The sequence below is a fragment of the Hyaena hyaena genome, unplaced genomic scaffold, assembly GCF_003009895.1.
Source record: "Hyaena hyaena isolate Hyena2069 unplaced genomic scaffold, ASM300989v1 scaffold_3, whole genome shotgun sequence".
Taxonomy (NCBI): Eukaryota; Metazoa; Chordata; class Mammalia; order Carnivora; family Hyaenidae; genus Hyaena; species Hyaena hyaena.
Window position 1 is genome coordinate 8,724,351 of NW_024080635.1, and position 12,486 is coordinate 8,736,836.

At 45.5% G+C, this 12,486-nt stretch overlaps 1 protein-coding gene across 1 annotated transcript; it reads right to left on the reverse strand.

The window, feature by feature from the left end:
• Positions 1-402: 402 nt before the first annotated feature.
• On the reverse strand, positions 403-6,779 carry PITHD1 (PITH domain containing 1). The gene is made up of 6 exons (XM_039233466.1): positions 6,509-6,779; positions 5,760-5,803; positions 5,319-5,396; positions 2,680-2,784; positions 1,884-1,992; positions 403-1,338 (listed from the first exon to the last, which is right to left on the reverse strand). The coding sequence occupies exons 1-6, from the start codon at positions 6,704-6,706 to the stop codon at positions 1,237-1,239; spliced, it is 636 nt and encodes a 211-aa protein (XP_039089397.1). The 5' UTR covers positions 6,707-6,779; the 3' UTR covers positions 403-1,236.
• Positions 6,780-12,486: the final 5,707 nt, after the last annotated feature.

The window sequence follows — 12,486 nt, forward strand, 5'->3', positions numbered from 1 at the left end:
ATCTCAGATCTCATTTTAGATATTTAAATTCTCTCCAATTGCTATCTTGACTTACAGAATTTAAGTCCAAAGTCTTGGGTCTGCCATGGGCTGCTCACTTGCTCTTCTTTCTTCTGGTGAGTTCCAGAATCACTCCGCAAGTTAAATGTCACTCCACAAGTTACTTCCTCTCATGAGAAATTGGACATTGGTTTATAACTTCACGTTCCTCTTTACAAAGTGTGGGTGGGTGGTTATAGCAGTATTTTTGGTCCACTGTACCTTTCCTGGAGAAATGATCTAGTCTTGAATATCACTGTAGCACTTATGATCTACCTAGTACAAAACAACAACAAATTTCAAAGTTCCTGTAAAGTAAAAGTTTCATCAGGACTACCAAAAAATCAAAAGAATATACAAACATGAAGTCCAGCAAAGATTTATTAGGAAGCTTATTAGTTACGGCGAATAAAAAGCCATGAACAGAAAAACAGATCTCCAATTTCTGGCACTGTGCTTGTGACATTAGTTAGAAGCTAATAAACATGAAGGATGTCCCAAGGGAATCTTGCCTAGGTCCCAATCTTATCCAACCAGGATAGCTCACCCACACAGAAACGATGCCCATGCTCTCCCGAGACTGCTTACCTAGGCAGGGAGAAAGGGAGAAAGACCTACTCCTCGAGCTATCAGGCACCACCAGGGCATTCCTGCTCTCCTAGCTTTGACCATGGGACACTAGTACGTGACAGACAACTCCAAGCTGGGCAACTTGACAAGAATGCTGAACACTGACAGGAAGAAGGAGCAAGCAGGGACAAGTATTTCTAGTTGGAGACCCTCCTGATGGCTAATAGAAACACAGTGCTGAGGCTTCAGAAAGTTTACTGCAGCCCAGGAAATAGTTTCCATTAAAAAAAAAAACAAAAAAAAAAAACCAAGTCACACAAAAATCCTGCCACAAAGCAACAAGACACTTGGGATCCCATGGCCACACTGACTGGGAAGCCAGGCCAAAGACTGCCAGATGCTGACCAGCCCCAGACGCAATTTCTAGGCCCTAGAGAACCACGACTATCCCTCAGCACCCACACAACCCTGCCTGGTGGTGTGGTATCTCCTGCAGCAAGCCCCAAAGACAAAGCCTGGCAGAGGCTGTGGCACCGACTCTCTCTGGACCCCCAGCTCTTTGTCCTCCCCAGCAGGACGCTGTACATCTTCGCTGACACAGTGCTTCTGTGGGAGCCCTGGGCAGCCTTAGGAAATGAAGTGTGTCTGTGGGGTAACCTGGTGGACCCTGTGGTCTGCCGGGTTGGCTGAGGCTTCATAATTGCAGATGGTCACCTCGTGTCGGCGAAGCTGCAAGAAAAGGGAGAGGCTGGGTCAGCTGGCCATTTCCCAGACCATACCCTGGAGTCGTCGTCCTTACTCAGGTTCACTGCTGGAAGCCATCTCTTCCCCCTTCTGATACATTTATCCTAGAAAACTGCAAAGACTACATCCGTGATTCACCCCATAACTCAGAAGACCCAATCCCCACTGTAATGGTGCCACCATGAGAACAGCACCTTGTCTAGCTTGTTTATCATCTTATCTCTGGTGCCTGAAACAAGAAAGGTCATCAAAAATGTTGAATGAAGAAAAGAATCTTAGAGTGAAAAAAATGAATTGATATCAATTGTATTATTTCAACTCCCTTAAAAATACTGAGAGCCCATCAAAGCAGATGGACAGTGTACAGTAATGAAACCAAGAAAAATTACAAACAGACTGGGAGCAAGCAGTGTCTCACCTGCTCTTTCCTTTCCCTAAAGCACCCACATGGCAGCACACAGATGGATACACACACACACACAAACACACACCCACACACTGAGGGGTCAGGAATTCCTGCCCCTTCTTACCTCAGTCCACTCTCCTCTCAGGCCAATATACAAGACCTTCGTGGTATCAGCTCCAAAGTTTTTTGAAATATGAATTGAAAGATGATAGACATTTGAAAAACGAGAAATTCTAGAGAATGAAGGGGGTGGGGAGAGAAGACACAGGTTAGAGTTCAATGAATATCTCAGCACCCAGTCAGAAATAATTCTAGCTCCAACTTGTAAAATCTGGGCAAATGTCAGAGAAAACTTGGGGCTCTTAGGTCTCATTCTTCCTTTCTGGATAAGCAATGGATTCAGCAGACACAGCCAGGGCATCTGCCAGATCCTGCCCAAGGCAATAAGAATAGAAAAATGAGTCAACACCGCCCTGCCCTCAAGGAGCGGGAATGAGAAATGCTGTGCGACCAAGCAGCGATTCTGCTGCAAGTTCAGTGTTGATCTCACCAACCAGGAAACAGAGAGAGCCAGTGAAGAGCTAAGGTGGTCATGTGTAACGTGGCCTGTTGGAAGCCCACTGTGCAAAGAGAATTCTGAAAACGTATTTCCTAAGACCACCCTAGGAGCTCACTCAGATCTGTCGCTGCTTACAAACTGAAGAGGCCTATGGCTTGCCCTGCATCTCTGCCAAAAACTGACTGAGCTGAGGATCAAGCTTCCCTCCACCGTTTTAACTAGTTTCTGCTACAAAGAAAGCAGGAGATGGGCCCAAACTCAACTGCAAGCTCAGTAAGTGCTAATGCACATGTGTGTTCACTGCCAATGAACGCCTGCTGTTCCTCAGAAACCAGAGAATGGAGACAGGTTCAGTGCTTACTTTGTAGCATACTCTAATTCTCCCGTAAGATCCCGATTTAGACTAAAGGTCTGATCTGGCTCCCTGTCTGTATCATCAAAGGACATCTGTGGAATGTTTTTGTACCTGAGAAAGGAAAGGGAAGAAAAATCAAGAAATGTGCATTATCATACTTTTCAGTTTTTCAAAACTGCCTATTGACTCAACTGCCTTCAGTTCTATCAAAAAAAGATCAAATTTTAGGAATGGCATTTTACTGGCATTTATACACAAGTATCTTTAAACTAGCAAGAAAAGAGCTGAGAACTGCAACATAAGCCAGCGGCATCTCTGAGTGGGTTAAGATCACATGAGACGCAATATACAAAGAGAAGGCTCAGACCAGGTCACATGCAGCAAATGCATGGAGAAAACCAGCAACTCTGCACATTCAGACCAAGCTGAGGAGGTTAAACAAAACAGCTTACTCATGGGAAATACTTTGGCAGAAACATATCAAACACAGTTAAGAGATAAGAGCAGGTCACTTAACACTCAAGCAATCTGTGTGTTCAAAATTCCCTATACATGGAGTCGTCTTAGAGTTCTGTAAAAACATAGTATCTGGGGGTTTCCATTTTGAAAAGACCACAAAAGGTTGCCAGCTCACAACGGGCTTTGGAAAGTCAAGTAAAACTGCTTGTGAAGAAAAAAATTTTCAAAGAAATATCTAAGAAACAGCTGTCTCCTCTTTAACTCACAGATTCTCAAGACCTGAGCCACACCCCCACCATCTCTAGAGTGTTTTTATTAACACACCCACACGGAAGGGGCCTAGATATAAGCGGCAGGAAAATGCATGTAATTTAATAAAGCAAATGTTTGCTTCAAAGTGTTCCTAAGAATGATGCACAGAATAATAACAGTGGACGTTTATGAGTAGCATTATGAGAGGCAGTGTAGTGCTGTAGTTAAAAGCAGTGTCTCTGGAACCAGACTTCCTAGGCTTAAAGCCTGGCCCTGTCACTTCCCAGCTGTATAATTTTGGGCAAGTTGTTTAACCTCTCTGTATCTGTTTCCTCATTTAAAAACTGTGGATAGTGATAGTACATATCCAATACAGTGTTGAGGTTACACTGAATCAATGCTAAGATACATAGACTTAAAACACTTTCCTATGGGAAATTTCAAATTATACAGAAGTAAAGAGAAAAATACAATTACTCTACCTCCATTTATCACTCGACTTCAATAATGAACATTATGCCTATATGCTATCATCCCCATTTGGTTTGTGCTTGGTATTTTAAAGTGATCCTAAACATCTCACTTCACTCCTACTTTAGTACATATTTCTGAGAAGTAAAGACTTCTTAAAATGCCACTGTTAAAAAAGTGGTACCATTTTACAAAAATTAACAATAATTCCTTAACATCATCTAACACCTAATCTGTGTTCAAATGTCACTAAATACCAATTTAACTCTTCCAGATGTTTCAGTGGCATGTCACAGTTGAAGAGGCAATCTTTTTTCTTTATTAATGGTGTAAAAGATATATCAACAGCATCTTAGATTCAATGAAGTGTAACATACATAAAGTGCTTAGATCTGACGTCTTACGTTAAGTATTTGTACCTGCCCTCCCAAAATGGCGCACTTATTAAGTTCCAGACTTATTCTAAGCTCTTTACATGTTATAGATCATTGAATCCTCTCTACAATCTTACGAGGTTCCTACTATTACTGCTGTCATTTTACACATGAGGGCACCGAGATAAAGAGAAGGTAAATAATGGCCCAAAGTCACGCAGCTGGTAAGTGGCACAGACAGAACTGGAACCCACGCTGTGTATTCCAGAGCCCACTCTTAACCACAACGCAACACGGATTTCTAGTTTTCTCGAGCCAATCCGTCTCCCCAGTAAACAAGTCTCCAAAAGCATCAACTCAAACGTACTGTTTACTTAAAATGATTAAACATGTGGGTTTGCTTTCAAATTCATGTTTCTAACATTCAAAAAGGGTCAATTTCTTAAATTTTTCATTCAAATGTCTTCAGAAGAATTTTTTTTAATGAAAAGTTCTTCTGGTGTTTGTTTCTCCAGCACTCAGAAGTTTCCCCTTCTTTCGGGAGGGCTAGGCTGGAACAACGCAAGCTGTCACATAGGGGGCACTAGCCCTGGTGGCAACAGATTCCTGTGCCGCAGGAGCTGTACAGAACTTTGCTCGCTAAAGGGCGTGCATGCTCACAGGGAGTAATTCCACGTAAACACAACACACGCAAAGATTTTTAACTGTGTGAAAGACCAAGGGTACACCTGGAACCTAACCCCAGTAGAAACCATACAGATCTTTTGCGATTTGCAGCTGGGTTACTAAGGAAACTGCAACGTCATCAACAATTGGCATTTATAGGATGCTCTCTGGATGAATGGCTGGCACAGCAAGGACTCTGAAAAGACACAAGCTGTTGGCCTTAAAGACACTTAATCTTAAAAAGTCGTTAATTCAGGAAGAGGTAAGTGTACCCTGATGCAGACCAAGACCAAGATTTTTAAGAGGGGGGGAGGGGATAGTTAACCCAGTAAAAAAGAAAAAAGCATATTATTCTGGAATACAGTGCTAGCAGAGAAAAGAGAACTCAGAGGCTCCTTGAAGGCCTAAGCCCTTGCCACTTACAGTCTCATCTCTGAGGGGTGTGAGTCATCATCCTCTCCCATTATAATGATGCCTTTGAGCTTGACATTGCCTGTAAATCTGCCAGAATGCAAAAGAAGTTGTCAACCTGGGTTTGAACTACTGCTCAGCTGTGTGACCCCAGACAAGACCCTTCCCCTTTCTGGGCTTCGGTTTACTCATGGGTCGGGTTAACTGTGCCAGAAAATTGCTAAGATCCTGTCTGCCTCTGGCATTCTGCAGTTCTAAGAAACATACCATGACTTCTCGGTTATCTTTCAACCAATACATCTTTCTGCTCTCCTCCTCACACCCACCACACCGTAATCTCCCCCCATTTCTAGAAACAGATGTGTGCTCTGGACACAACCAATGAATGAATCCTGATAAGGAGTCTGGGTACAAGCCTATCTAGCCTGAGGCAAACACCAAGGAGATACTTACGGAATATTAAACAGAAGCTCTTCATCGGCATCACTTTCAACAAACTGGAGGGGATGGGGGGTGGGGAGGAGAAAGCAACAAATATGTGCTGAGAGCCTACAGTTTTAGGCATCTTCCACCCTGCTCTGCGCCTGGGAGTGCAATGCAAATAGCCGACCTCCCTGGGGTTTTCAGCCCTTACTAACTTGATGCTAGTAAGTTAGTAGTCTACAGACCATCCTCTCAGAGGGTTAAACAGGGAACCCACGAATGAACCTTCAGGCACAGCTAGCCTGAAATTGTGTGCAAAACTGTGCGCCTACGGGGTCCACAGCTTTCAGATGGCTGTGTGACCCCACAACGGTAAATGCTCTGGACAGGGTAACACGCTCCACCTGCCTAGCCTGTCTTTGGTCTTCATCAGGTGATATGATCAGGCCGCCACTGGGACTAGTAGTCAAACAGGAGGGAAAACGCCCTCACGGCCATACTCCGGAAAGCCCTGGAAGAGAATGTCGGCTTCGTAAAGCCAAAGCGCCCCTTTCCCTCTCCGGGACTCAGTTCCCCTACCTGCAAAATGGGGAGACTCGACGCTGTTTCCCTCCCAAGAGGCGGGCAGAGTGACAGGCACGGGAGAGCGCTTGGCAAGCGGGCTGTCGTTATTTTTAACAGCAGGACTGAGGCCGACAAAGCAGACGGGAGGCCTGAGGCCCCGCGCGGGTCCGCGCCTCGCCCGCCCGCCCGCCCGCCCCAGGCTCCGAAAGGCCCACCTTGGAGCGGTCGGTCCGCTCCTCCCACGGCTTGAAGACGCCGCGGCCGCTGCCCTCGCGACTCTCGTTGAGGCACTGCAGCCGCTCCAGGTCGATGCGCAGGTACAGGCCGTAGGCCAGGCCGCGCTGTTCGGGCGGCTCCTCCCGCTCGGCGGCGCAGCGACAGCCGCCCCCGCCGTGGCTGTGGCCGTGCGACATGGCGACGCCGCCGTCCGCGCATCCCCTCGGCCCCGCCGCCGCCCGCGCCGCCCTCGCTCCGCTCAGCTCCGCCGCTAAGCGCGCCGCGGCCGCCGCGTCGTAAAAGGCGCCCCTGTGCGGCGCATGCGCCCGGGGCAACGGGGGGGCGGGGCTCCGAGGGGGTGGCTTGATGTTTGATAAGCGCTTCCAGGTGCCCAGGGGCTCGCGTGGACTCGGGCCTGGAGTCGACGGGTCCCGCTGCTCTCCCCGCTTCTCAGGTGTGGAAACTGAAGCGCAGAGAGATTAGGCTGGCGTTCCAGTAAATGATGGGGCTGGAATTCCAATCGTCTTCCTTCCCCATTAGGCTAAAGGCTGTGATCTTTCGCCATCGTTTTTGGGGCAGCTGGTCGAGGAAAGCGTGTACAGCGATAAGGTCCTGAAGAGCTGGGGGCACGTTATCGCTGCTTCACACGTGCGCGTGCAGGCACCCAGAGCTCACACTCCCACTGCAGAGTGGGCTTAGCGGCCAGAACGACCAGATCTGGAGCCAAGTCCTGGGTCCGCTACTGACAGTGTGACTCTCTGAATAAGTCATTTTCCCCATCCCGAGACTTCCTTTTCTCACCTGAAAAGTGGGAATGATAATGTTTCATAGAATCACGCTGAGTATTACACGAAATCATGAAGTGAAAGAACGCGGCACAGCGGCTGACACATGGTTATAGCTGAGTCAGATCTTGGTTCACATCCCAGCACTGCCAACCTGCTAGCTCTGTGGCCTTCCGCAAGTGACTTAACTACTCTGAGCCTCAGTTTACAACTTGTAAGGTGCAAGAATTGGACTAGATGACCTTTAAGTCCCCTTGCCGTGTGACATATCAGAGCAGGGTTTTTTGTTTTTTTTTTTTTCCAAATGGCTGGTTGTGACCTTAAAATCTATTTAGAGGATTGCGACCAGCATTAAATAGAATATAATTAAAAATTCAAAACATATCACACATTCTAAGTCTCAACGTATAGAACTTTTATTTCAGTTTTGGGTTTGAGTGCCCAGGTGCAATGTAAAATGTTTTTCATATTATGCGCAGCAGTCAAAAGAATTGGCAGCCACTGTTTAGAGCTGAAATGATTTTGGATTCAGGGTCAAATGCGTTCTTACTGCTGGTGAGGAGAGGGAAAGACTGAGGATGTAGAAGGAGTTATGGGGTACTCTGGATATCCCTTGCCCTTCATGTGTGGTTCTGGAGTGTTCGGACGAGACTGGGGGCTGGTGAAATACAAATCAAAAGATCCATCTGTTCAAGTGCCATTCAAACATATTTTGATGTCCTAGTTCAATTTTGTGTGAAAAAGGTGAGCTGGGTTCTGGTTCAGAACAGCACAATATCATAAATTATTCTTGCGTTCCTATCACAGTTCAGGCCTGGGGCCTGGCACATAGTAAACACTTCAGTAAATATTTGTTTAAGTGAGGGACACCTGGGTGGCTCAGTTGGTTAAGCGTCCGGCTTCAGCTCAGGTCATATTCTCGCAGTTTGTGAGTTCAAACCCCGCTTTGGGCTCTGTGCTGACAGCTCAGAGCCTGGAGCCTGCTTTGGATTCTGTGTCTCCCTCTCTCTCTGCCCCTCCCCTACTTGCACTCTGTCTCTCTCTCCCTCAAAAACAAACATTAAAATTTTTTTAAATATTTGTTTAATTGAATGATACTCTCAATGCCTTTCTTTGGAAAGACCATGTCCCACCACAGGACTAACACAGGCCTTTCTACTTACTTACTACTTACTACACAGGTCAGGATATCTACTCACTTCTGGCTTCTTTCCTGCATTTTCATCATTGTCATCCTTTACTGATTTATTGAGCACTAATGTGCCAGGCACTATACTCATGATTTTGTAGATTACCTGGGCAATTCTTTTTCTGGGCCAGTTTGGCTAGGTCTGGATCATTTGGAATGGTCTCCCTCACATGTCTGGTTAATGTCGGCTGTTAGTTGAGGTGATGGGGCCATGTGCCTCCAGTAGGCTACCTGAGCTTAGTCACATGGTAGGAGCTATAGAAGCAAATACGAGTTCTAGAAGCAAGAGAAGGAAGACCCAATTACACAAGCACTTTTTAACCCTGGCTTTTGTTATTTTTGCTAATGTGCCATCAGCCAAAACAAGTTTCATGGCCAAATCCAAATTCAAGGGTGGAGATACGGACTTCACCTTTTGGTTGGAAGAACTACAAAACGTTGTGGCTCCTTCCCCCCTCCTCCCCAGTATATCTGTATTAATGATATTTTGTTGTGTAAAATAACAGTTAACATGTATCTCACTGCTTCTCTGAGCCAGGAATTTGGGAGTGGCTTAGCTGGGTGGTTCTGGCTTAGCTCTCTCATGAGCTTAGAGTCTTTCAAGGCTTGACTGGGACTAGAGGGTCCACTTCCAAGATGGCGCACTTACATGGCTGGCAGGTGGCTGCAGGCTGTTGCCTGGAGGCCTCAGTAAGTTGTCATATATACCTCTCCATAGGACTGCTTAAGACACGAGAGCTAGCTTTCACCAAAGCAGAGAGAACAAGGTAGAAATCACAATGTATTTTTATGAGCTAGCCTTAGAAATTACAGTGTCAGTTCTGAAATATCCCATGGTTCCACAGGTCATCCAAATTCTAAGTGTGAAGGAATTATGTAAGGTTATGAATGTCAATAAACAGAACTCATTAAAGACTGGCTACCACACTACCACACATGTTAAGTGACTGTTGACAGTGTCTTTACTTTTCTCTTATACTTAATTGGTAACTTGAAGATAAAATTCATTTAGACTTTTGAAGATATTGCTGTTTTCTTCTAGCTTTGAGAAGTACAATGCCATTTTGATTCCTGATTTTTTTATATGGGGTGCACCCCCCCCCACCCGCTCTCTTTCTGGAAGGCTTTAAGATTTTCTTTTGGTCCGTAATGTTATAAAATGTGATGATGTTCTGCTTTGTTGTGGCTTTTTGTGATCCACTATGCTGGAAATCAGATGGACCCTTTCAATTTAGAAACCTTAGAACAAGGCACCTGGGTGGCTCAGTCGGTTAAACGTCTGACTCTTGATTTTGGCTCAGGTCATGATCTCACGGTCGTGGGATCACACAACGTGGGGTCGTGTCGAGCAATGCGCAGAAAGCGTGGAGCCTGCTTGGGATTCTCTCTCTCCCTCGCACTGCCCCTCTCTTGTTCTCTCTCTCAAAATAAAGAAACGTTAAAAAGGGGGGGGGAGGAAGAAACCTTAAAACAGAACCTGAGCATAAGGTTAGGACATCTGCACACACGTGCACAACGCCCCTTGCAGGGAAACATACTCAGGAGTATGAAGAGAAGGGGAGGGTAGAGGGCGAGATTCCTGCGCTCTCCTTTCTACCACCTTCCAGTGCAGAGCTCCAAGAAGCCCAGAAATTTGAACGTGGCCCTCCTTTCAGGTCACTGTGAAGGTCCATTTTTGAAGGTAGCAGAACAGACTGTATTTTGTACAACAGTTCATGAACTCCATTTATAACTTCTAAAATATGCCTCCAAGTTGTACTTTTGTCCCCGTTTTACAAATATTAGGGTTTGGCCTGCTGGGCAAGTTGCTTAGTTTCTCTTCTCAGATTTGTCATATCTAAAACGAGGATAATAAGAATACCTACTTTGTAGGGTTTTATTACCAGGGTAATATGAGATTATGCATGGAAAATGTTTGGAACAGCTTCTGGTCAGTAGATTGGAAAAGGTTAAATAGTGACTGCTATTAGCAAGGTTAAGTAACACTGCTAAGAGCAAGGCTTTTGACTCAGCGCCCCCGTCTGGTTGGAAGGGGAAACTGCAATTGCTTAAAGGGGCCGAATTTGGAGGGAACCAGCAGTTGCAGAGTTAATTTGGCTCTGATTTAGGAATAATGCCCTTTCACCTCTGCTAACTGGGCTTACTCGGCCTGTCCCTTCTCTTGAACTCCTACCTTGCAGGGATGTCTGAGAACAAATGGAAATCCTCCCTGACTTCTACAACTGCCTGGGCAGATAGGAAAAGTTTCCAGTGTTTTTCCTTCTCTCATTCCCAGGTTCATTGCAAACATTTCTGTGATTCAAGACCTGCTAAATTTGTATTTGTGCTCCTTCTCACCTGACTTAATTAGGCTGGGAGAAACGAACTGTTTTGCTTTTGGATGCCTCCTGTATGGCGAACTAGGAGTGTGGTCAAAATACAGTTAGCAACCACAGAGTTCTAATAATGCACCAAACACTGTCCCAAAGGCTTTACTTACGTTATCTTCTAATCTTCATAATTGCAGGTGTCCTATTATTGTCCTCATTTTATAGATGATAAAACTAGAGCACAGAGAGACTAAGTAACGTGCCCAAGGTCACACAGCTGGTTAGTATTGTAACTAGGATTTAAACCCAAGCAGTGTCCATGCACATAACCACCTTGAACCCTCTCCAAATATTAATTAACATTACTGAGTACTTACTAAGTGCCAAGGCAGGACTCCAGAGCTCAGGCCCTCAACCACCGTGCAGTACTCACCAGCTAGGTTACCTTGAACACTCATTTCCCTCAGAGCTTCGGTCATAACAACAATCCTTTACTAACTGCCCATTCCATGTGGGCCACACTTCACCTTATTCATCGTCAACACCTGGATAACATGTCCTGAACTCTATGTGTCAGGCACTGTTTTAAGCACTTTCCACATTTTAACTCATGACATCATTACTTAATAGCTCTGCCAGGTTGATATATTTTCCTCCTTTTTTGGAGGAAGGAGCAGAGATACAGAGGGATTAAGTCACTTGCTCAAGATCACACAGCTAGGAAGCGTGGGATTTGAAGTTGGGTGGCCTCATGGATTATCTGAGGATCTAGGCTGTTGCGATTACTTTTGGAGTCTTTGGTGCTGTTAGCAAGTATTTCCAGTTCTCTGTGTCCAGGCACACGGAAGGATTGTACTTCCTTATCCCCCTGGATTTAGGTACGATGAAACATGACGGAAATGATGGCGGTCACTTCTGGACGTAGCTTAGTGGCCAGTGCAATATTCTTCATTCGTCTTGAAAACCTTAGCAGCACAGGTGGGTGCCTCCCGGGTCCCTGAGTGAGGATGACATAAAGCAAAGCCCCAGCAGACCCCATGTGGACATACAGTGTCAATGAAAACCAGAACTTTGTTGTTCTGAGCCACCGAGATTTGGGAATTGTTACTACAACGTGACCAAGTCCAGGGTTCCACATCCTCAGCACTACTGACCTTTGGGGTCAGATAACGTTTTGCTTTGGGGGCTGTCCTGCGTTTTGTGGAACGTATAACATTTTTGCCACGTGTCTTAACAGGGGCAACATCACCTCCAGTTAAGAATGACTGCCTAGCCTATCCCAATAGTCTGAGTATCCTGCCAGCCCTAAGTAAACCCTATGATTAGATATGATTTCACTGTTTTATTTTTTAATTTAATTAACTTATTTTTGAAGGAGAAAGAAGAGAGGGAGAGGGAGAGAGAGCAGGCTCCATGCCCAGCACAGAGCCCAACGCGGGGCTTGATCCCATGACAGTGAGATCATGACTGTAGCCAAAATCAAGAGTTGGATGCTCAACCAATTGAGCCACCCAGGCACCCCCGTTTCATTGTTTTAATATGCTGTTAGATTCTGCTAATATTTAGGGTGGTCATGCCAATACTCATAAATAAGTTTCATCTGGTGTGGGGGTTTTTGGGTTCTATCTTTATCCATCTTCCATGTCAGTGTTATACTAATTTCAATAGAACTTTCCTTCCTTTTCTTTGCTTTG

Coding starts and splice junctions, on each gene's coding strand:
- PITHD1 (XM_039233466.1), bottom strand. CDS start 6,706: ATGTCGCACGGCCACAGCCACGGCGGGGGCGGCTGTCGCTGCGCCGCC. Junction 2,785..5,318: donor CACCCCTCAGAGATGAGACT/GTAAGTGGCAAG, acceptor TTCCTTTCTCAG/GTACAAAAACATTCCACAGA. Junction 1,339..1,883: donor TGAGAGGAGAGTGGACTGAG/GTAAGAAGGGGC, acceptor CTTTTCTTGCAG/CTTCGCCGACACGAGGTGAC.